The sequence below is a fragment of the Monodelphis domestica genome, chromosome 6 (genome assembly GCF_027887165.1).
Source record: "Monodelphis domestica isolate mMonDom1 chromosome 6, mMonDom1.pri, whole genome shotgun sequence".
Taxonomy (NCBI): domain Eukaryota; kingdom Metazoa; phylum Chordata; class Mammalia; order Didelphimorphia; family Didelphidae; genus Monodelphis; species Monodelphis domestica.
This window is the reverse complement of record NC_077232.1, coordinates 254,676,949-254,702,758: the sequence shown is the minus strand read 5'-3', so window position 1 is coordinate 254,702,758 and position 25,810 is coordinate 254,676,949. Positions and strand designations below refer to the sequence as shown.

Genomic DNA, 25,810 nt, shown 5'->3' with positions numbered 1-25,810 from the left:
AGTAAGATCTATTTTCATTCCCTCCATTCTTTTATATATAAATAGCTACACATAGAGTAAAAACTAGAAGGCAGGTAGTCCAAGTTCTAGTCCTGGTTGCCGATAAGAGGTTAGGTTACTCGGATTTTATCACTTAATTTCTGAGTCTGAATCTCTTCAGCATAGTAGAAAAAGCCTTGGGCTGGGATTTAGAAGATATTGAAGTTCAAATCCCACATCTAACACTTACAAATTAAATTAAATGGGGAAATTATCTTATCAACCTTAGTTTTTTTTTTATTTGAAACAATGAGTATAATAATACCTATACTATCTGCCTAACTATTTCAAAGTACACTTTATGAAGTCAAATGAAATAATGAAATTAAAGTATTTTGTAAACTTTAAAGCCTACAAGGAGAGCTACTATCATTATCCTAAGCTACAAGGAAATCTAAGAACAAAATTAAACAGAAAACACTTTAAAAAAACATACAAAAAGGAGGCAGAGTCAAGATGGCCACATACAAGGAACAGAAGTTCAGACCTCTGAATTCCTGCCCTTACCGATCACAAACTGAATGCTACTAGGGGACTGAAAGTCAAACCCAACAACAAGACAGAGCCAAGGAATCCTCCTGCTGGACTCAATTCAAAAGGTATGCCCCTCAAAAGACAGAATCCAAGAAAGCTCGGGTTTAAGGAGAAGGCAGAAGGAAGGTCCTAGGACCCCTCCCCTCCACCCACTGAGAGAGTTGAGCCTCCAAAGGCAATAGGAACTTCTGGGCAGACAAATGTGCTGGTCTGGAGGGCTTACTTTGCAGGCAGGGCTGTGCCAAGCTCAGAGTGTCAAACACAGATAGCAGGGATGGAGGTAGAGAGGGAGCACAGAGCTGGCTACCTGGCCAGAGCTGTGCAGATCCTCCATATTTGCTCCAGCCTTTCAGGAGGTATTGGTCTCAGAGCATACCCAGCCCTACCAAGCTGAACTTAATCCCATTAAGTCTTCAGAACTCAGGGAAGCATAGGCTGCAACACCCTTCCTCACTGACTGCTGGACTTTAATTCAATCAAAAGCCTCAAGAGGACAGGGAAGGGAAAACTCCAACACTTCTCCTCCAGAGACTGCATTGAGAGATCTGACAAAGCTCCAAGAGAGGAGACTGACAGAAAGCCACAAAACCAAAAAAATGAGAGGAGCGAGAGCACAGACAAATATGGGGATTAAAGAAGGGGTCAATATGAGCAAACAATATAAAAAGAAGAAAGAAATTATAATTGACAGCTTCTGCACAGGCAACAAACCAAAAAGAAACAATACACAGGAGGAGGCAAATAATAAAACATAAATCTCAGTAAATTGGACACAGTCTTTGGAAGAATTCAAAATGCAACTCAAAAAAGAATTAAGAGAGACTGAAGACAATTGGGAAAAGAATTTAAAACCTAAGATAAGTCATCTGGAAACAGAAAATAGTGTCTTGAAAGGCAAAATCAATCAGCTTGAAAATGAGGCAAAGGAGATGAAAGATGAGGCAAAGAAGATGAAAGATGAGACAAAGGAAATGAGAAATGAGGTAAAGAGAATGAAAGATCACCTCCAAAGAAAATCAGACCAGAAGGAGAAGGATGGCCAAAAAGCCAGGGATGAAATCCAGTCTTTAAGAACCAGAATACAACAACTAGAATCAAGTGACCTCACAAGGCAGCAGGACACTATAAAACAAAACCAAAAGAATGAAAAAATTGAGGAAAATATGAAGCATCTCATTCACAAAACAGAGGATTTAGAAAATCGTTTGAGGAGAGACAATTTAAGAATCATTGGTCTACCAGAAGACCATGACAAAAGAAAAAGCCTAGACATAATACTATAGGAAATTATTCAAGAAAACTGCCCAGATATTCTGGAACAAGAGGGAAAAGTGGAGAATGAAAGAATCCACAGATCACCTCCTATTCTTAATCCCCAATTGACAAGACCCAGAAATGTTATAGCCAAATTCAAGAACCAAAGAAAATTCAAGACCAAAGAAAAGATATTACAAATGTTAAATTGAGATTTGAACTCTGGACTTCAATCCCCAAAAGCCCTTGCTCCACTTCCCCAAAATGCTTTGTAATCTCACGGAATTCTGAGGTGGGCGAGATCGAGAAGGTATTTAAGCTGATTTGCAAGGGCTTTTGAGCTCTCTCTCTTTTTGGACCTCCATTTTGGAGGAGACGTGGCTCTTTCCATAATGTAGGTGAGGTCTTGTCTAGGCCTCTGGCCTAGGCACCACGTGTTTCTTATCCTGTATTTTCTTTAATCCTTAATCTCTAATAAACCTCTAAAAAATATAATACTCCTTGCAGAGAGAAACTAATTCCTACCTCCCTCAGTCTCCCCATATTCCTAAATTTTAATCATTACACAAGCTGCCAAGAAGTCATTCAGACACCATGGAAGCACAGTGAGGATAACACAGGATCTGGAGGCATCCACACTGAAGGACCGAAAGGCATGGAATATGATATTCCGGAAAGCAAGGGAACTAGATCTACAACTAAGAATCAACTACCCAGCAAAAGTGACTATATTCTTACAGGGGAAAGTATGGTCATTCAACAAAATAGAAGACTTCTAAGAATTGTAAAGAAAAGACCAGACCTGAACAGAAAATTCAATGCCCAAGCCCAGAACTCAAGAGAATCATCAAAAGGTAATTAAAAAATGAGAGGGAAAAGAAAAATAAAAAACAAACAAACAATCAAAGCACCCCCTTTTTTTAAGAGACTCAATAAGTTAAAAAGTTATGTATCCCTATAAGAAAAGAGGTCATTGGTAACTCTTAAAAACTGTTATCACACGGGCAGCTAGAAGAATTACACTTAGAGGGAACAGTGACATACTGTATAGGAAGAAAGGACAAGACATAAATAGGTATATAGATATATGCATGCATAAATACATATAAATATGTATATATACATATATGTGCATATATATATACAACTAGAGCTTTGGCTTCGACAGGCTGGCTAAACCTTGTGAGGGTAGCCAGCAGGTCGTAGACCCCTGGTGAACTAAGGCTTTGCTCACCCAGCATGTGAAAACTGCTTCAGCCGAACAGACGGAAGAAACCAATAAGAAGGTTCAACAGCTGAGAGGGCGATGCAGCAAAGCACTGTGGAGTGCTTAGGGCATGTTGGAGCACAAAAAAGACAACACGGCCATCCAATGCAGCTGAGGAAGTCTCCATGTGTAATGACTTTTCGTGCCAATGGGCCCAGGCTTCCAATGCCGAGAGAGTGGAACTGTCTCTGTGTATCGACTTTTCCACTTAAATCTCCTTCACGCACAAGTGTCTTTGTGCACACTCATCTATACACCATAGATGAAAACGCACAAAGACAATCGTCATCCTCGGTTACCAAGAGACGACTACTAGAGCTAAAAAAAGAGGTTAATACTAAAAAAATGGGAAAAGAAACAAATGGGGAAAATTTATGTCACAAAGAAGCTCATGGCGGGAGTAGGGAGATCATCAATACACTGGAAAGGTAAAGAGGTTGGAGATAGGAAATACTCAACTCTTACGTGAATTGAAATAGACCCAAAGAGGGAAGAATAATCCAATCCATTGGGGCAGAGAATAGATTTGCACCCTATAGGGGTATAGAAGGGTAAGAAACTGAATGGTGGGGAGGGAAGCAGTATAAAGGAGGGAGAGGGTGGGGTGGTAGTTTTAGAAAGACTACAGGAAAATAAAGGGGGGAATATGAAGGGAGGGGAGTAGAAAGGGAAGTAAAATAAGGGTGGGAACTAGAGGGACTGATTAAAAACAAACATTGGTGTAGAAGGAAATAGTGAAAGAAGAAAAGGCAGAACCAGGAGTAGAAATCAAAATGCTGGGAAATACACATCTAGTAATCATAACTTTGAATGTGAATGGAATGAACTCACCCATAAAACGCAAGCGAATAGCAGAGTGGATTAGAATGCAAAACCCTATCATATGCTGTCTGCAAGAAATACACATGAGGAAGGTAGATACTCAGAGAGTGAAAGTAAGAGGATGGAGCCAAATCTATTTGGCATCAACTGATTAAAAAGAAGGCAGGAATCGCAATCACGATATCTGACAAATCCAAAGTAAAAATAAATCTAGTTAAAAGAGATAGGGAAGGTAATTGCATCCTGATAAAAGGCAGTATACACAATGAGGAAATATCAGTACTCAACATGTATGCACCAAATGGCACAGCATCCAAATTTCTAAAGGAGAAACTAGTGGAGCTCAAGGATGAAATAGATAAAAAAACTATACTAGTGGGAGATCTGAACCTTCCTCTATCTGAACTAGATAAATTAAACCAAAAAATAAATAAGAAAGAGGTAAGAGAAGTAAATGAAATCTTAGAAAAATTAGAGTTGGTAGATATGTGGAGAAAAATAAACAGGGACAAAAAGGAATATACCTTCTTTTCAGCAGCATTCACAAAAACTGACCATGTATTAGGGCATAAAAACATTACAAGCAAGTGGAAAAGAGCAGAAATACTAAATGTAACCTTCTCAGATCACAGTGCAATGAAAATAATAATTAGTAAGGGTACATGGAGAGGTAAATCAAAAATTAATTCAAAATTAAACAATACGATTCTCCAAAACTGGTTAGTTAAAGAACAAATCATAGAAACAATTAATAAATTCTTTGAAGAAAATGACAATGATGAGACATCCTTTCAAAACCTATGGGATGCAGCCAAAGCAGTACGCAGGGCCAAATTCATATACTTGAGTTCATATATTAACAAATTAAAAAGGGCAGAGGTCAATGAATTGGGCATGCAAATTAAAAAACTAGAAAGCAAACAAATTAAAAATCTGCAGAAGAAGACTAAATTAGAGATCCTAAAAATCAAAGGAGAAATTAATAAAACTGAAAGTCAGAGAACTATTGATTTAATAAATAAGACTAGAAGCTGATACTTTGAAAAAACAAATAAAATAGACAAGGTACTGGTCAGTCTAATTTAAAAAAGGAAAGAAGAAAAGCAAATTAACAGCATCAAAGATGAAAAGGGGGACATCACCACTAATGAAGAGGAAATTAAGGCAATCATTAAAAACTACTATGCCCAATTATATGGCAACAAATATGGCAATCTAGGTGAAATGGATGAATACTTACAAAAATATAAACTGCCTAGACTAACAGAGGAAGAAATAAATTACCTAAACAACCCCATATCAGAAAAAGAAATTGAACAAGCCATCAAAGAACTTCCTAAGAAAAAACAGCCAGATCCAGATGGATTCACAAATGAATTCTATCAAACATTCAAAGAACAGCTAATCCCAATATTATACGAACTATTTGACATAATAAGCAAAGAGGGAGTTCTACCAAATTCATTTTACGACATAAACATGGTACTGATCCCAAAGCCAGGCAGGTCAAAAACAGAGAAAGAAAACTATAGACCAATCTCCTTAATGAATATAAATGCAAAATTCTTAAATAGGATACTAGCAAAAAGACTCCAGTAAGTCATCACAAGGGTTATTCACAATGACCAGTTAGGATTCATACCAGGAATGCAAAGATGTTCAATATTTGGAAAACTATCATAATTGACCATATTAATAAGCAAACCAACAAAAATCACATGATTATCTCAATAGATGCAGAAAAAGCCTTTGATAAAATACAACACCCATTTCTACTGAAAACACTAGAAAGTATAGGAATAGAAGGGCCTTTCCTAAAAATAATGAATAGTATTTATCTAAAACCATCAGCAAACATTATCTGCAATGGGAATAAATTAGAAGCCTTCCCAATAAGATCAGGAGTGAAACAAGTATCCCCATTATCACCTCTATTATTTAACATTGTACTAGAAACACTAGCAGTAGCAATTAGAGAAGAAAAAGGAATTGAAGGTATTAAGACTGGCAAGGAGGAGACTAAGCTATCACTCTTTGCGGATGATATGATGGTTTACTTAAATAATCCTAGAGAATCAACCAAAAAGCTAGTTGAAACAATCAACGATTTTAGTAAAGTTGCAGGATACAAAATAAACCCACATAAGTCATCAGCATTTCTATATATCTCCAACCCATTTCAGCAGCAAGAATTAGAAAGAGAAATTCCATTTAAAAATACCCTAGTCAATATAAAATACTTAGGAATCCATCTGCCGAGAGAAACACAGAAAGTATATGAACACAACTACAAAACACTCTCCACACAATTAAAACTTGATCTAAACAATTGTTAAAAACATTGATTGCTCATGGGTGGGATGAGCTAACATAATAAAAATGACAATCCTACCCAAATTAATTTACTTATTTAGTGCCATACCCACTGAACTACCAAAAGACTTTTTTACTGAACTAGAAAAAAACATAACAAAGTTTATTTGGAAGAACAAAAGATCAAGGGTATCCAGGGAAATCATGAAAAAAAATGCAAAGGAAGGAGGACTTGCAGTCCCAGATCTCAAACTATACTATAAAGGAATGGTTATCAAAACAATTTGGTACTGGCTAAGAAACAGAAAGGAGGATCAGTGGAATAGAGTTGGGGTAAATGACCTCAGCAAGACAGTCTATAATAAGCCCAAAAATCCCAGTTGGTGGGACCAAAACCCACTATTTGATAAAAACTGCTGGGAAAATTGGAAGACAGTATGGGAGAGATTGAGTTTGGATCAACATCTCACACCCTACACCAAAATAAACTCAGAATGGGTGAATGACCTGAATATAAAGAAGGAAACTATAAGCAAATTAGGTGAACATAGAATAGTACACTTGTCAGATCTTTGGGAAAGGAAAGACTTTAAAACCAAGCAAGAGCTAGAAAAAAATCACAAAATATAAAATCAATAATTTTGATTACATCAAATTAAAAAGTTTTTCTACAAACAAAAATAATGCATCCAAAATTAGAAGGGATGCAACAAATTGGGAAACAATCTTCATTACAAAAACCTCTGAAAAAGGTCTAATTACTCAAATTTATGAAGAGCTATACCAATTGTACAAAAAAACAAGCCATTCTCCAATTAATAAATGGGCAAAGGACATGAATAGGCAATTTTCAGATAAAGAAATCAAAAATATTAATAAGCACATGAAAATGTGTTCTAAATCGCTTATAATTAGAGAGATGCAAATCAAAACAACTCTGAAATATCACCTCACAGCTAGCAGATTGGCTAACATGACAGCAAAGGAAAATAATGAATGCTGGAGGGGGTGTGACATAGTTGGGACAGTAATTCATTGCTGGTGGAGTTGTAAATTGATCTAACCATCCTGGAGGGCAATTTAGAACTATGCCCAAAGGGCGATAAAAGACTGTTTGCCCTTTGATCCAGCCATAGTACTGCTGAGTTTGTACCCCAAAGAGATAATAAGAAAAAAGCATATACAAAAATATTCATAGCTACACTCTTTGTGGTGTCAAAGAATTGGAAAATGAGGGGATGCCCTTCAATTGGGAAATGGTTGAATACATTATTGTATATGTTGGTGATGCAATACTATTGCGCTCAAAGGAATAATAAAGTGGAGGAATTCCATGGGGACTGGAACAACCCCCAGGAATTGATGCAGAGTGAGAGGAGCAGAACCAGGAAAACATTGTACACAAAGACTGATACACTGTGGTACTACCAGATTTAATGGACTTCTCCATTAGTGGCAATGAAATGACCCTGAACAACCTGGAGAAATCTATGAGAAAAACACTATCCATATCCAGAGGAAACACTGTGGGAGTAAAAACATCAAAGAAAAACAACTGCTCGAATACATGGGTTGAAGGGATGTGGTTGAGGATGTACACTCTAAATGAATATCCTAGTGCAAACAACAACATGGAAATAGGTTCTGATCAAGGACACAAGTAATACCCAATGAAATTGCGTGTTGGCTGTGGGAAGGGTGGGTGGAGGGGAGGGAGGGAAATAATGTGATTATTGTAACCAAGGAATAATGTTCTAAATTGACTAAATAAACTAATTCAAATGGGAAAAAATACAAAAAGATAAAAGACTTTGGAGGTAATAGTATCATCATTCTAAAAATATAGATGTTTGTATAAAAATAGCATTTAGACAGGAAGAATGGAGTTCAAATTCTACCTCCAAAACATGCTGGTTATGTCATCATGGGCAAGTCATTTGATCTTTTTAATACTAAAAGCTAACCTGGTGCCAACTTGCACTGGGAAGATTTTTCTCTTCTAGGAGTTCCCTGTAAAGATGAAATCACAGATCTGGTGCCTATCCCTTTTCATGTGTTCCAAAATGGGGAGATAGAAGACACGTACACACTTACCATGTTTCCCCCTTGAAATGTCCACATATTGGCAAAGTCTAGGATGGGTGATGGTCTTGAGGATTTGAAAGCGTCCCAGGATTTTTATGGAATTAGGGGTCAGAGGAAGTCCATTGCTTCCACAAACATCATGTGGCAGAGCAGAGGCAAAGAAGGTAAAAGCACCTATTTCTGCATCCTTCAAAGGAAACATCTTTTTCTTTCTTTCAATTTTTCCCCTTCAGCCCACATGCAGGATAGTCCTAAAAAGTAATGAAAAATGTAAATGTCAGTTTCAAAATCTACATATTAAATTGTTCTTAAATGTGCCATGCAGGGCACAGAGGATAGAACTATGATTTTTAAATTTCCTCCATCTTGCTTGGTCTAGCACCCAAGAATGTGCACACCCACACTACACGGGCATGTGCTAGCTAATGACAAATCAGAAACATCTAACTGGCCCCTTGCGCAGTCCTAAGCCAAGCTTGAGCTACCATTGACACATGTGAGACACAGGAAGTGAGATAGAGAACAGCCTCTAGAATTCTCGTCACTTCCTGTGGAGAAGGCTAGATACAGTTTGATCCTGGAGCTGGAGCTGGGAGGAGGTCCGCAGGTAGCTTTCCTTTAGATTGGTCACATGAGTGATAAGGACTGACTCCCTTATCTGCCTTGGCCCTCCAAGGCCTAAAACTCCCTCTGGCTCAGCCTGAGCCAGAAGGTTGAGTTAACCTCTTTCCTTCTCGCCCTCTAATCATTTCTTACTCCTGTTGTAATTAAATTACCATAAAACTACATTCTGACTTGAGCGTTTCATTTAGGATTTTCATAAGTGAAATCCTTGGTGACCTATAATTAATATAATCAGTCTTTAAAACTAATTTTAAATTTAACAGAACACCAGGCCTGGATTCAGAAGGAGCTGGGTTTAAATATGATTTCAGATACTTCTCAGCTCTGTGATCCTAGAAAAGTCATTTAATCCTCATTGCCTTGCCTTTATACCACTCTTCAGCTTTGGAACCAATAAAAAGCAATCATTCTAAGATGGAAGGAAGGTAAGGATTAAATAATAATAATAATAATTTAAAATAAAATATAAAAATAAATGTGCCCAGCATAATGCTTGGCATATAGAGGGGCACTTAATAAATGCTAGTTGATTTACTGATATAATTAATTAACATACAACTTATAAGCAAATGTCAAACTATACTTTATAGATTAAATATAAAAGTTAAACTTCCATATTCAAGCAATATAAAAAAAATAAGAGATGATTTTCAATTCAATCCAACAAATAGTGATTAATAAGGGCCTACTATACACCACCACAGAAGGAACAGATAGAGTCCAAATGGCAACTGAAATACACTGCTCTTTACTTTATTTCCTCCAAAAATTCTTCTCCAGTATGTCAACATAGAAATATAGAAATTCCCAGTTTACTTAGTTTAAGGGTAGAAACCCCAGGTTTTGACCCTGTTACAAGAGAGATTTCCCCCGGAGGAAAGGTCCCTCTTCACCAGAAAATAGACATCCACTTCAGGTGGGGAGGTAGATGCCATCTAAAGTCAAGTAGCTCTTTTGTCTCCAGAAGCCTTTCCCAGTATATCACACCCTCTTTCTGAGGATTGAACTTGGGACCTTCATCTTGTGAGACTGAGAGGCTATCTACTGCATCAAAGCTGGAGTGGATGTCTATTGTCTGGTGAAGTATGGGGGGGAAACCTCAGGGGGAAACCTCTCCTGTGACAAGGTCAAAACCTGGGGTTTCTATCCTTAAACTAAATAAACTGGGGACTTCTATATGTCCATGTTGACAAGTGTAAACAGTATGTGTCTGCTCTCATAACATGATGAACATGGAAATATGTATTATATGATAATGTTAATATGGAAAAAACACAGAACTATTAAATGGTCAGAAAAATCAAGTCTTTAATCAAGTTAACTTGGAAATAACACAAAACTACCATAGTAGTCAGAAAAAAACACTGTTTAATCCAGATCAGGATAAGTCCAAACTACCAAGAAACTTTGTTTACTGAATTAGAAAAAACTATAACAAAGTTCATTTGGAAGAAGAAAAAAAATCAAGAATATCAAGGGAAATATTGAAAAAAAATGTGAAGGAAGGTGACCTAGCAGTACCAGATCTCAAACTATACTATAAAGCAGTGGTTATTAAAACAATATGGTACTGGCTAAGAGACAGAAGGGAGGATCAATGGAATAGACTTGGGGTAAGTGACCTCAGCAAGACAGTCTATGATAAACCCAAAGATCCCAGCTTTGGGGACAAAAATCCACTATTTGAAAAAAACTGCTGGGAAAATTGGAAAACAGTATGGAAGAGATTAGGTTTAGATTGACATCTAACACCCTACACCAAGATAAACTCAGAATGGGTTAATGACTTGAATATAAATAAGGAAACTATAAGTAAATTAGGTGAGCACAGAATAGTATACTTGTCAGATCTTTGGGAAAGGAAAAATTTTAAGACCAAGCAAGAGTTAGGAAAAATTACAAATGTAAAATAAATAATTTTTATTACATCAATTAAAAAGTTTTTGTACAAACAAAAACAATGCAAAATTTTTATTACATTAATTAAAAAGTTTTTGTACAAATAAAACCAATGCAATCAAAATTAGAAGAGAAGTGACAAATTGGGAAAAAATCTTCATAACAAAAAACACTGACAAAGGTCTAATTACTCAAATTTATAAAGAGCTAAATCAATTGTACTAAAAAATCAAGCCATTCTCCAACTGATAAATGGGCAAAGGACATGAATAGGCAATTTTCAAATAAAGAAATCAAAACTATCAATAAACACATGAAAAAATGTTCGAAATTGCTTATAATTAGAGAAATGCAAATCAAAACAACTCTGAAGTATCACCTCACATCTAGCAGATTGGCTAACAGGACAGCAAAGGAAAGTAATAAATGTTGGAGGGGATGTGGCAAAATTTGGACATTAATGCATTGCTAGTGGAGTTATGAATTGATCCAACCATTCAACTATGGCCAATCTAAAAGACTGTCTACCCTTTGATTCAGTCATAGCACTGCTGGTTTATATACCAAAGAGACAATAAGGAAAAAGACTTGTACAAGAATATTCATAGCCATGCTCTTTGTGGTGTCAAAGAATTGGAAAATGAGGGTATGCCCTCTAATTGGGGAATGGCTGAACAAATTATGGTATCTGCTGGTGATGGAAATACTATTGTGCTCAAAGAAATAATGAACTGGAGGAATTGCATATGAACTGGAATGACCTCCAGGAATTGATGCAGAGCGAAAGGAGCAGAACCAGGAGAACATTGTACACAGAGGCTGATAAACTGTGGCACAATCGAATTTAATGGACTTCTCTACGTGTAGCAATGCTATGATCCAGGACAATTCTGAAGGACTTATGAGAAAGAACACTATCCACATTCAGAGGAAGATCTGTGAGAGTAGAAATACAAAAGAAAAACAACTGCTTTATCACATGGGTAACAATAGGGATTTGATTGGGGTTATAAACCCTAATGATCACCCTAGTGCAAATATCAATAATATGGAAATAGATCTTGACCAATGACACATGTAAAACCCAATGGAATTGTGTGTTGGGTATGGGAGGTGGTTGGGAGGATGGGAGGGAAAGAACATGATTTTTGTTATCCTAAAAAACTCTAAATTAAACAATTAAAGAAAACTTTAAAAAAATAAATAAAAGGAGGCAACTAGATGGGTCAATGGATAGAACACTGGACCTGTAGTTGGGAAGACGAGTTCAAATATAGCCACAGATACTTCCCAGCAATTTGACTTAACCTCACTTTTCCTAAATCCACTGGAGAAAGAAATGGGACACTATTACTTTTGACAAGATGGACAGTATTTGTGTGCTATGGTCCATAGAAATGGACATGATTGCCTGACTAAACTTTATCCAAAGAACATACATTCATGGTATGTAAAGACCACCTAAATTTCCTTATTCCTTTAAAAAGGAAAAATGGCAAGACAACGTAAGCCCTAAGGAAGAACATTTATAAATGGGCTATAAAATTCAGTAGTGCAGTTGACAGCAACATAGTTTTAGAAAGTCAAAGAAACCCAATATTTCTTACTAAAATTATAAAAAAAATTTTAAAAGCATCCAAACACTCATTAATGTTACTACAAATGAATAAATTTGAAGTTAAGCTTTCTGACTTACTAAGATATTTTTAAAATCCTACACATACAAATTTAGAGGAAAGTTATAAACTTTTTTAGAAATCCCCACTGATCATCTCTCCCTCATATATCCTAAAATTTTTAGTTGCTGGTTTATAAAATCTTTTTTAACATATAGGTATTTTTATAGAATGTAATGTTAAATTAATTTTAAAATCACAATGATATTTTGGATTTTTTGAGCAAGTTACTTTTCAAAAAAGGTCTTGTTATATCAGTAATAATAATGGTGTTTATATAATTCTTTAAGGTTGTAAACCTTAAAATTTCTTAGACTTATAAATGTTGGAAATTTCACCATTGGGAAATTTCGTACTTGAAAAATTTCCTATTGATAGTGGGAACTCTATTGGAATGTGAACCCCATTGGCATGGGAGGTTCCTCCTCCTCCCTTCTTAAGATTACTTTAGGACAGAAACCTTTTGCTGAACAATGGAAAGGGCTTTGACCTATGATTAAGCATAGAACAGGAATTTCTTTGAGTCATGATTGATTTTAGAATTGATACAATAGAGATACTTGGAATGACAGAACCAGGTCTTGGAAAATACAATTTCCACCCCACTTAGTCCTAACAGGATTTAGGAAGGGCTGCAGCAAAGGATCAAGATTTAATTATTGAGAATATGACCTTCAACAGACATGTGCAAAGCCACAGACCTCTGGGCCGTCCTGGGTTAAGCTAGAGCCACCATTGGCACAGGGAAGACATGGACAGTGATTGGTAGATGTGAGAACTGAGGGGAGGGAACTTGGATGGTTTCCTTAAAGATAGAGGGGTCTGAGGACTGAGGTGGTTGGTTGGAGAGGTGGTGCTTTGAGAGTCGGCTCTGAAGGAAGCTGGAGGTGGAGGCCCCTGAGACTGTTTCTCCATTTTGGTCACGTGAGTGATAGGGACTGATCTCCTTTCTTTGCCCCAGCTATCTAAGGGCTTGGGCCTTTTGGCCCAGCTTAAACAGAAGGGGTATTTAAGCCCTATTCCCTTCTCTCCCCTTTCTCTCTCTCTATCTCTAATACCTTTCTTCATCCTGTTTGTAATTAAACTCCATAAAAGGTTGACTGCTGACTTGAGTTTTCATTTAGGAATTACATAGCTGAATTCCTTGACGACCTTAAATTAATATATATCAGTCTTTTAAAGTAATTTCCTTGTCACAAGGTTTACAAAGCAATTTATATGTTTACTAAATTTTTACAAGAAAACTTCCAAAATGTTCATTCTTTATTATAAAAGTAAATCATTTTCTTTCCTCCCTTAACATTTATTTCCTGATGGATTTAATCATTTCCAAAAATAGGTACATGTGTCAAATAAATAAAACTCAAATAATACTAATTAAAGGAGTAAATTTTTAAATAGGCTACTTATAAGCAAAATTATGTAAGAGTAGCAGATAAAATAATTCTTTTAAATATTGTAATACTATACATTCTACTTAGGTCATAAAAGTGAAGGAAAAGGCAGATTTATAATAGCAGATTACCTTCAAAACAATGAATGTTGAACAAATTCGGCTAAACAGAATCATAGCCTCATACATTTTATAAGAAAACAAAGAGCATTGGTAAAGTAAACCAGGTACATTTTGAGCTACATTTAGGGGGTTCACAAATAGGCCAAAAGGAATGAGAAGGGATTTACATGTCTCCTAGGAGTCAGCCAATCTTCCTTTAATTTCTTATCTAAGGAATGCTTAAAGCCCCAAGTATATTTTCACATTCCAAGGGACATATTTTGGTCAGGTAAGGTTAATATTAACAAAGAGCAGGCCTTCAGCTAACCAAAATATGCAGAAGAACTGCCCTGAGACTTGAATAATAAAAAAATTTATAAAGGGAATAAAAAATTTCCACAACATGGATCTGCATTTGATGTAATTTTAATCTGTCAATTATTAGTTATGGCATAGTGAACAAATTACATTTTGGGGGGTCTCAATTTTCTCATTTATAAAATGGGGTCAACAATAGTCTAGAGAATATCTTCTGTAAATACTATGTAATTGTAAGCTACCATCTTATTCCCCATATACAATATCTCATCCTCTCCTTTCAAGTGTCTACATGAGCAAAAGATTTGGGAGGTAATATTTCCTCATCTCCACCATTGCAAAATCTTTTCAGAGTTCAACTCTGGTGCTCTGTGGTCCTCCCCAAATCTCCTCTGGTCCCTCATGCAATTTTTACTCTTCTCAGGTTTGAAATCATTTTGTGTTGTTTTGAATATACTTGTCTTTACATCTTCAGAATCTACAATGATCCCTGGCACAGGAGTAGAACCACAGAGAACTGTGTTTCATAGATATAGGGCAGTCTGGATGATCCAATTTGCCCCCACAGGCCATAGTTTCAAGACCCTTGAAATTCTGGGAAGAAGAAACTCTCCAAAATGATCCAAATCAGCAGCTTCTGGGCAGAAAACTGCCTAGTAGCATTGGGAGGTTGATTTGCCCAAGGACCTGGCCAGCATGAGTTTCAAGATTGGGAGCAGAAAAATTTTATTCCTTCAAAATTTATTTCAACTCAACAAAACTAAGGCTTCAAGAAAACAGCCCCTGCCCTGAAAGAGCTCACAATATACAGGGGTTCACAACAGGCAGAATAATTAAATATAAAGTAATTTGGGAAAAAAAGGGAATTAACAATTGCGGCAGGATTGGGGGGGTCAGGAAGGCTTCACAGAGCAGGTGGAACCTGAAAGAAGAAGACCTATATATATATATATTTTTATATATATATATATACTCCCACATATATTAAAATAAAAAGGGAAGTCATGTTTTCTACATATACCCAGCCCCCTCCCCCCTTTCAATAGGAAAAGGCTCTGGTCTTTAGGTGGAAACTTTCTGCTAGAAATCTAAAATGTGGGTGTGAGTGTGAATGTAAGCTCCCAGAGGACTGGGGCAGTGTATGTACACAGTAGATGCTTAAGGAATATAGGAGGAATTGAACTGAATTTAGACAACTACAGATTCCAGCCTGGTAATTTATAGATTAGGAATCACCTCTTTGAGTATTCCTAACTATTTTTCAAAACTTCTCCCACCACTGAGATTCTCATATCCCTTCCCCCTTGTATTTTAGTATAGGAACTCTTGGGTCTCTAAGAAAATGATCCTATACGACTAGACTACCAACATCCTGAGCTGTTTGGTAAATGCATATCAATCTCCCAAAGAAGTTTTATTAGCAGCCAAGTGTCAGCTCAGGAAGGAACGGTGGACTGTATCTTTTGACTTGAGCAGTTACAAAATTTTTAAAAATAATTTTTAAAAATTTAAAAATAATTTAAAAAAATCTTAATGGATTTATTTGCCCCAAAGGTAAACTCATTGTGAAGAACTAATCAAATAATCAGTATTTATTAAGGCCTACAATGAATCAGGCATTGTGCTAAAGTGGGTTTAGACCCAGTGGAACTTCTCCTTGACTACAGGAGGTGTGTGTGTGTGTGTGTGTGTGTGTGTGTGTGTGCATGCAAAAGAACATGAATCATCAATTAATTAAATAAAATTTTTCAAATAAAAAAATAAAAAATAAAGTGGGTTTAGAGTATGCTAAGTGGGATCATGAGTACTGAAACTGAAACAATCATCATCCCTCAAAAGTATGCATTCTAACCCAGATTTGGTCTTCTCTTATTCAATGAAGAAATCATTATTGATGGAACAGCTGCTAATTTTTTTTATAACTCTCTCATCTTAGGTCACCTGGCAAAATGAAGAGAAAACAGTCATAAAAACAAGTTTGAAAATAAGTGAAATTACTCTCAATTTCCTGAAATATTTAAAAGGAATTAATTGGCCTAACTAGGGAAAGGAAAAATGAATTTAAGATGGGGGACTGGAATGAAAGAGACTCACTTTCCAATCATAAGCCCCTTCACTGAAAATAGCCTTATATAGAATGAAAGAGAACAGGGACCTCTTATGCCCTCACACAACCTTGCACATAAGTGCTTAATGTTACTTAAATGAAGATTATGATGAACTAATTAAATGAAATAAAAATATAAGCCTTTTTCTTTTTCAGTATCATCTTTAGCTAAAGATCTCTTTTTGCCTAAGCATTAACACACCACCAATTAATTCTTCTAGGCATTGTACTTTTAGAGCATCTGAGTTCCTCTTTCTGTCTCCTTAGTCAAGTCCAAAATCTGCTGTTAAAGTATATTTTACTTCTCACTTTGTGACATCCCTGCTCTGTTTCCTGTCCCAATTGTGTGCCTCTGTTGCTAACATTTGGTGCAAAATTCCTGAAAGGCAGTGATTCACAATCAGCTGTGAGAGGTCCCTTAATGTAATGGAATTAGTACTGGATTCTGAGTCAGTACTTTAGTTCAAATCCTGACTCTGCTATTTAAGTAGTGATTTGGGGGGAAATTACTGAACTAAATTCTGCCAGTTTCCCTATCTATAAAAGGAGTGGTTTGACTTAGATCACCACATAAATTTAGAGCAGGAAGGGCTACTGAATCTAGCCCCTTTTTTTTAAGGATGAGGGAACATAGGCACAAAGCAGGTTATGTGACTTGTCTCAGGATGTTACACAGCTAATAAATACCTTAAGTAGGAGAGGAATCCAGGTTTCTGGAAACCCAAGTCTAGTGTTCTAACCACTAAACCCCAAAGTTATTAATCCCTAGCCTCAACCTTAAATCTACAATCTCATATATAATCATGAACTATTCTAGTCCTGCAAAACCACCAGCCTTTCACAAAAATGAAGTAGAGGATCCTATAAGTGATCTAACATGAGAATTGATTTGTATCACTCTCCCATCTTCAGAGAGAAATCTAGGGCAGAAAATTCATGCCCTTATGTTAAGCATTCCCCTTTTCCTTCAGTCCTCCTTTAAAAACAAAATATTTTATAACAAAGTTAGATGAGTCAGAAGGTAAAATTACTTTCCAAGCAGAAAAACTTTTACTACTTGATAGTTTTGCATAGGACTATGGTCATGCTCATAAATTAACATTCCCATTCCATCCCTTCACCCCCAGAGAGGAATATAGACCTCCAAAAACAGATAAGTCATCATAGACATGATCAGTGCATTCCAACAGGAATGGAGCACAAGTACAAGAAAATTTTTAGAAAATAGGTAGCTGAGATTATGCATGTGAGAGGGAATGCTAAGCTGAGAAATGACCATGGGGATATTCTAATTTTACCATAAAAAAAGGAAACAAACCAAGTTGTATTGATTTCAACTTCCCTGAATATCTATCCCCCCTCTCTATTCACACAGTCCTTGTTCAGACAAGATGTTCAGACATCTAGTCTCATCTGAATTATTGTAATAATTTTATCAGCTGGTTCCTGGCTTCCAGATTCATCCCTTTCCAAAGCATCCTCCACACAGCTGTCAAATTGATACTCTAAAAGTTCAGATCAAATCACCATGCCACTCCTAGCTTCTCAAGAAACTTCCATGGTTTCCCATTGCCTCCAGGGTTATATATATATGTATATGTATATATATATATGTAGCTTTTGCAATCTGGCTCTTGCCTACCTGCCCAGGCTGATTATAAACTACTCCCTTTAAACTCTCTACAAATCAAACATTTGGCCTATCCATGGCTGGAATGAGTGCAAATCTGTCTCTCCCTTCCATCCCTTTATCTATTTCTATCTTTCTCTCTTCCTCCCTTCCTCTTCTCCTCCCCCCCCTCCTCCCTTCTCTTCTCCTCCTTCCTATACCTTTGGTTTTGTCTCTTACTTGTTTCCTCCTTTCTCTTTTCCTCCCACTCTTTCTCTTTCCCTCCTCTCTAACCCTTTCTATTTCTCCCTTTCTCCCTTTCCCACTTTCTCCTCCCTCTTCCCCTCCTTCCCTCTATTCCTTTATTTCTCTCTCCCTCTCTCACCCCCTTCCACTATGCCTCTCCTTTCCTCCCCCTCTTTTCTCCCTCTCTCTCTCCCCAATCACCCCCCCCCCCCATTCCCAATCAAGGCACACTGCCTTAATTTGCACCCAATCTTAATTGTTCTGTGTTGTAACATAGTAGAACGCCTTGAAGGAATGTCTTACTCCAATCAAGTCCTGGGAACATAGAAGATGTTTATTAAATATTTGTTGATTTAGCTTTCTCCAATTAAAATAAGCCTTAAAACTTGCATTTCATCTATTTTACTTGGTCTTTCTCTAAAAAAACAAATCTGTTTCCAAGCCATATCCTGTCCAAGGAGTAGGATGAAACCACCAACTCAAATCCTGCAAAGTTGGCCCCTGGCTGATCTCAGGGAAAACAGGATTCCTCCACTTTCTGTATAAATGTGGCTTCAGTCTGGTTAACTCCTGCCAAACAAGAAAGAAGAGCCGAATGCACCTTGATACTAATTCTGGGCCAAAAAATGACATTCTTCAAATCCTCAATTTGTGACAGATGAGATACAAAGTCTGACAAGGGGCTCATTTAAGGGGTTCCAGGGGTCATTCTGTTTTAGTGAGTTTGGTAGACTTGCACACAGATCAGCTTAAGATGCGCTTTACCGGCCTCGTAAGTGGGGGAAAGTGATAAAGTGGAAAGGGCTTTGTAAGGGTTGACCCTGGGCTCCAATTCTGCACGGGTAGCCTTGGGCAAATTATTTCATCTCTCCGGGCCTCAGTTACCTCACCTGTAAAATGAGAGGGGCTGGACTAAGTTGTTTCTGTTCCAGCTGGACGGCTAGCAATGGCTCAGAACAGGGGTGGGATAGAGGGAGTAGTTCTCATCCTTTAAGGTTGGTGGGGAGGGCTGCCCTTGACTCTTGACCTCTCCTGCCCGAGTGGCACAAGGACAAGCGCAAAGAAAGGGAGTATCTCGGAATACCTGCCGCGGGGTCAAGGGCGGTGGGCAGGCTGCGGGGGTCGCAGCTGCTCTGGATCGGTCGCTGCCTCGGGCTCCACGCCTCTACCTGGGGCTCGGGCCTCTGGGCTTCAAGTCCAAATGCGACGCTAGCCTGCCCCACTGCGCGGGCCCACGTGCCAGATTCTGATCCGGGCCAGGAGCGTGATGAGCGCGTGCCCACTCTCCCTCCCTCTTGACAGCTCAGTCAAGCTGGTCTTCGCAACATTCTTTTTCCTCTGACGTCATCGGCCGCGCGACTCACTCTCACTGAAAGACCTCACTTAGTGCAGTCTATCTCATAGCCTGAGCTGTGGGGAGCCAAACTGTGAAGCGAAAGGTGCTTGTGGTGAAGGAGGGGTTGGTTCTGTCGAGCTATAGGTGCTCGCGGAGCTAGGACTGGAGACATACCCAGAGACAAAAGAGAAGGGCAAAAGGGGTTTCTGTTCTGAATTCCAAAGGGACCCATAAGCAGTTGGCTTAGACAGTCCTCACTAGGGTCCTTTCTCTGCGCCCGTCGCGTTTCTTTCTTCCTTGTTCGATTCCTCTGCCGGCTGCTGCGGCGACGGTCTTGGCTGGGGTGGCTCGGCCTTCCCAGTTCATGTGAGTAGAACTTCGAAAAATTTGCCGGGAATAGTAAGGGAAGCTACGTGCATACCCCCGGGGCGGAAAGGAAGAAGCGGGCCTGACACAGGGCCTCCTGGGGACCCCTGTGTGTTGGAGGCAGCCCGCCAGCCGTGCCTGTGATCTTGGGGCCGAAAGAAGTTTAGGAGTCGCAGCTCTGGCCGCTGTACGTGTCCAAGGCTGCCGGGTGCATCTCCTACTCGGGTTGTTGTCCACAAAATAGGGGCGGGGGAGGGAATCACTTAAAGAAAAGAGGGATACCCTCACTTCTTCCTTCAAGCCTTGAGCTTTGTGGCCTCAGCGACCCCCTGCAGTGTGCCGAGCTTATCCTAGGCCCTTAAAAAAAAGTATTTGTCCCTTAAATTGTTTTTAATTAAACATTTTTTCTCGCTTTCCTTTCCTCCTCCGAGAAAGAAAAAAGAAGAAAAACAAAATTTTTGTACCAAATTCACTTTTTCAAGGAAAACTAATTCCCATATTGACCATGTCCAAAGATTATGGATTATTCTATGAATTGAGACCCCTTCTTTTATCAGGACATCATAAGAGGAGCAAGTTTCATCATGTCATCCTGCTCGGTCATTACATTAGTTCTTGAGTCTTTCAAAGTTGTTCTTAAGGACATAGTTCTTACTGTTATACATTGTTCTGATTTTGCTCACTCTACATTAGTTCAGAAGGAACCTTACTAAGTGTCTCTGAAATAAACCTTTTCATCATTTCTTTAAAAAACAAAACAACCCTTACCTTCTCTCTTGGCATGGACACAAATATTGATTCCAGGAGCAAAAAGTGGTAAGGGGTAACACAGGAAGAAAGTATCTGAGATCAGATTTGAGCTCAGTGCCTTCCAAATTCCAGGCCTGACACTATCCACTTTGCTACCGAACTGCTCCTCTTTACACTGTTTCTTAAGGTTATTGAAGTTGTAAATTTGTATTGATTGGATAAGAAGTTTGTTTAGAAGCAAGAGAGGAAAAAAGGTATGTGTACATTTAAGTGTTTGAAAGTGTGATGGTTTTTCTTTTTCTTTTTTTTTGGGGGGGGGTGGGCTGGGGTAGTTGGGTCATTCTTAGTATCTGTGGCACATTTAGCATTGTGCTTTAATGCTTGTTGACTTTCAGGTAAGAAGGGGCTCTTCTAAGATTTACCCTTTGTAGGGTAAATAGGAAAATGCCTTTGGTGCAGTAATTTTCTTTGCCTTATCTTTCTTGTTCAAAGTATTTCAAGATTATTATTCTTTATGCTGATCTATGTTTAAAGTTACAGAGTGAAGGAAATATAAGAGATTTAGTTTTGTATTTGGAAAAGTAGCTCCTCCCTTTCTGAATTTTAGCCTCTTCTACTGAGAATGGCATTACAAAATGTAGGAGTTTGTGGTTTCATGACACATACAGTACTGACTTTGCCACTTGTGATACTACTCTTTATTGCCTTTGAAGCTTCCCAGTGCTGCTTCCTGTCCTGCCATGTCACTTAACTCTTATTAATTCTTATGTTCCTGTGACTTTTTCTTTTAACTTTTTTTGAAGTTTCTTAAATCAAAAATTTCATTCTATGGGGAACTTCCAAGAGAACAAAGGGTCTGCATTTTCTTTGCAACTTAAAGTCTTAGAATGTTATAAGAGCAAGTAGAAGTCATAAAAAGTTACCCACAGATTAAGTGACTTCCCCAGAGAATGTCAGAGAAATGTTGAACCCTACCTAGTCTTCTTGGTTCAAGGTAATTAACCACAATGGCATGCTGCCAACAGAATTAGATAAATAAAAAGGATACTTCCAAGTGGTAGTGTAACCCCATATTGGTCCTGGGGGAAGTTAGGTTGCTGTCTTTTTTTTTTTTTAGTAAACAAATAGTAATAATAGACATATTTATGTTACAAAGCCACTTAGAAATTAATATAAGCACTATTAATGAACATTTATATATATATTATATAATGAACAAATATTTATTAAGTACCTAGTATATGCTAGTTCCAATGCTAGGTTCTGGGATTCAAGTAGAAAGAATGTAACAGACCCTGATTACACTATGTGATTGTAAACTATTTAATTTATTTTATAGACTTTGCTTCAAAAAGAGAGGGAGAATATTAAAGTTGAAAAAAAATTGTTCTGAACCTATGATATTTTTATGGGAAACTCAGTCTAGAGAAAATCCTTCCACTGATGAAGATCAGTAACTAGTCTGTAACTTAATATATTAGTACCTCGGGTACTGAGAGTTTAAATGAATATGTTTTCCTCTCCAAAGCATGTACATGTTTATTATGGTTTGTTCTATGAATTGAGACCCCCTCTCTTGTGAACTGAGAGCATTCATGAGTATAAAGGAGAGGAAAGAAAAGAGGCCCATAATGCTCATGTTTATAGTGAATTCTCACTGATTTTTTAATACATGCATATGTCTTATCTCTTTTATAATTGTCAGGTTATATCAGTTGTTTAGAAGAGATGCCCTTAACAGAAATTGGGAAGTTAGGAATAACAATGTGCTTAAGGAGAATTGTAATAACATTATTTTGGACATGTTATATTTAAGATGCTTAAAGAACGTGCAGTTGATGATGCAAGACTTGCAACCCAAGAGATAAGGGACTATATATGTGGATTTAGGGATTTGAATCTACGAGAATTAATAAATTCATCAACTAGAACCCTTGAGATATGTGCTCCCATGCATGTTGTGGGAGATGAAGATGGAATATGGATTATGATCAAGAAAGAGGAGAGTAAGAAGAAATAGACAAATTAAAGGAGAAGCAGGAGAGATCAGTATTGGAGGAAAACAGGATGGGTGAGGGGCAGAAATCCATATCATCAAAACTTTAGACTGAAAAAAGATAAAAGGTTCTGCCCATCCTGCCTAGGATTCTAAATCCAAGAGCTCTGGGGATAAGAACATTCCATAAGTTTGCCAACACAATCCTATATCATCATCCCAGGACCCCTCCGCAGCCACAATGATTAAAGACCCAGATAAGAAACAAAATCCTTGGCATTATAAAATGGTTCAACTACAGAAATAGATCTAGAGGTTGTAATTATTCAGTGGAAATGATGTTGAAGAAGATGCATTATTATCTCTGGCTATTATACCCTAAGGACCATAAGACCTTGCCCCAGAATCCTCAAATATAGTATCTCCTTCATTAGAATGAGAGCGCCTTAAGAACATGAGTTGTCTCTGATTGTCCATTTCTTTCTCCAGTCCTTAGCAAAGTACTGTCCCTAGAACTTTGCACTTAAGCACTAGCTACTTGAGGATAGGAACTACTGAATCCAGTACTCCCACATATTTTGCAATATTCCAACTTATCTTTGCTCTCACCAACATTTCTGAGCTTAATAAAAATTTTTCATTCACACTTATTTTAGCAGTTACATCTCTTATCTAGAGGGAGGTCCTCTAGATGTTCCTCTTTTCTAATGACATATTGATAATTGTACCAAGCTTGGAAATACTGCAAAGCAGCCTAAATGAGAAAATAGTTGCTGGAAAAAAATGGCCGCCTTGTTCACACAGGAAAAACCTAGTCGATTAAGAATTCCTTTTATCTAGAGATTATGGTATTCAGTTGGATGAATAACTAATAGAGTTCATACATTCAAAAATGTGTACATACATTCATGTGTACATATATTTTACATGTGTCATTGGAAATCCTTTGACAATTAGTCATCAGAATTAAGAGTTTGCATTTCTCTTAAAATTTTGGACAGGCATTGCAAATAAACATTGAATTTCCCCCAGAGAATAATGGAAAAACATCTAATGGGTGTGATCAGTCTGAAGCACAATTAGAAATAAGGAATTCTGCTAGAGAAGTGGTCTAAGAAATGTCAAGGAAACATGGTACTAAATGAAAGACTGGAAATGGGACAAGAGCTAGGGTTCGCAGACAGTTGATATTCTTATTAAGGGATATTTAAGGGGAAGAAGCAAAGTAAACATCTAAATATTTTGGGTTTATTTATGGGGAAATGGGATAGGAATGAGGGTAACAAGGAGAAGGGAAATTGCTAAATCTTACCCCCAAAATTAATAACTATCCTATTAGCTAACTTCCTAAGCTAAGTAAGTTAAGTCCCACGTTAATACTATCTCACAAAATTGAGTACAAGATGGGCCAAAGTCCAAAAGTAAAGATAACAGCTCCCAGTCAAGTAGATGAATGTTCCTTTTATTCTCCAGTCCAGCTGACCTGCAGTCTGGCTGAAGTAATCCCTTTCCACAGCTGATGTCTTCCAAGAACCAGTGGTATCTTTTAGTTGAAATTGTAGTTACCAGCCACACTTCTGTTCCAGCAAGAAAACTGTTGTCAATTGGGACAAACCTTCCCCAACCTCCTTGCTTGGAATCTTGACCCAGGGTCCCATGTGATTCTGTGCCACTTGTCTCTGTCAATCAAAATGCAGCCTTTTCCTTTCCTTAATACAATATCCTTGCTGTATCATGAGGAACATAGTTTAATCTGTAGCAAAATGGCAAGAGGACATGGACAGAATTTACACACAAATGGCAGGTGTTGGTGAACAGTGAACTACATTCTTCGGTGAAATGTTGGTGAGAGCAAAGATAAGTTGGAATATTGCACAATATGTGGGAGTACTGGATTCAGTAGTTCCTGTCCTCAAATAGCTATTGGCTTTTTAAAGATAAAGACCAAGGTGCATTGAAGATGTAAAGGGGACATTCCCTTCATTTTTCTGAGCTCATTCAGAGATTTAAAGCAAAAAAGTTTTTTGTCAGTTCACCAAGTGTTCATTATTTCAGGAGAGAATACAATGAATTTAGTCATCCAAGTGCTTAAGCAACCAAGTTTGGCCTCTATATATTTATTTGTCCTTATGCCATAGGCTAGGCAGCACAGGGGAGAGAACATTGGGACTAGAGTCAAGGAAAACCTGAGTTCAAATCTAGTCTTAGACACTTGCTGCCTATGAGATAAGTCAGTTAACCCTGTTTGTCTCCATTTCCTTATCTGTAAAATAATCTGAAGAAGGCAATTGTAAACAACCCCAGTATCTGCCCAGAAAACCCCAAAAGGGATCATGAAGAATCAGACACAACTGAAACATCTGAACAAGAAAAAACTGTATCCTATTCTTTGTCTTCCCTTCCCACATTGGCAGAGTCTTTGGGAATAAATAATATAAATCAATAGATGAACCAGGGAATGTGTTAGTGCTAGTTATATAAAAAGTAAAATAAAATAATTCTGGTTTTTAATTCACTCAGTTGTTTTCTGCTTTAGTTTTATAGCTGAGTTCATCTCATTTACATTCATAGTTGTGACTACCATCTATGTATTTCCCTACATCTTGATTTCCCCTTTTAATCCTCTACTTTCTTTTTTCACTCTCTCCACACAAGTATTTTACTTTTAATCACTCTCCCTATTCCCTCTCCCTTATATTACTTCCCTCACCATCACCCCCTTTCTTATTCCACTCCTACTTCTCTAAAGGGTAATATAGGATTTTGTACCCCAAAGAATCTGTTATTCCCTCTCTGAGCCAATTCCAATGAAGGTAACGTTTAAGAATTACCTATCACCAGCCTAATTCTCCCCTCCATTGTAATACCCCTTTACCTCTTTATGTGATAAAATTTACCCCATTTTACTTTTCCCATTTCTCTCAGTGTAATCCTCTTTTTCACTCCTTGATTTTTTACATATCCTATAGCTTACTACCATACTCTGTTTATGTTTACTTCTTCTAACTACTATATTAATGATAAAAATGTTAAGAGTTAGAAATATTATCTTTCTATGTTGGAATATAAAACAA

The 25,810-nt window shown here is 37.5% G+C and overlaps 2 protein-coding genes across 4 annotated transcripts in view; one reads left to right on the top strand and one right to left on the bottom strand.

Moving 5' to 3' along the window:
- TBCK (TBC1 domain containing kinase) overlaps positions 1-19,659 on the bottom strand; it is a 270,070-nt gene extending 250,411 nt beyond the window's left edge. The window contains exons 1-2 of one of the 2 annotated variants that reach the window (XM_007495831.2): positions 19,373-19,659; positions 8,324-8,565 (exon numbers count right to left, since the gene is read on the bottom strand). In XM_007495831.2, the coding sequence (XP_007495893.1) occupies positions 8,324-8,516 (193 nt within the window). In that variant the 5' untranslated portion in view covers positions 8,517-8,565; positions 19,373-19,659. Of the gene's footprint in view, positions 1-8,323; positions 8,566-19,178 lie in introns of both variants that reach the window. The other variant, XM_001363355.4, reaches the window with a different exon arrangement.
- A 24-nt stretch (positions 19,660-19,683) lies between these two features.
- The window catches only part of AIMP1 (aminoacyl tRNA synthetase complex interacting multifunctional protein 1), a 46,824-nt gene continuing 40,697 nt past the window's right edge, over positions 19,684-25,810 (top strand). The window contains exon 1 of one of the 2 annotated variants that reach the window (XM_056803708.1): positions 19,684-19,990. In XM_056803708.1, the coding sequence (XP_056659686.1) occupies positions 19,989-19,990 (2 nt within the window). In that variant the 5' untranslated portion in view covers positions 19,684-19,988. Of the gene's footprint in view, positions 19,991-20,037; positions 20,178-25,810 lie in introns of those variants that run through there. The other variant, XM_056803709.1, reaches the window with a different exon arrangement.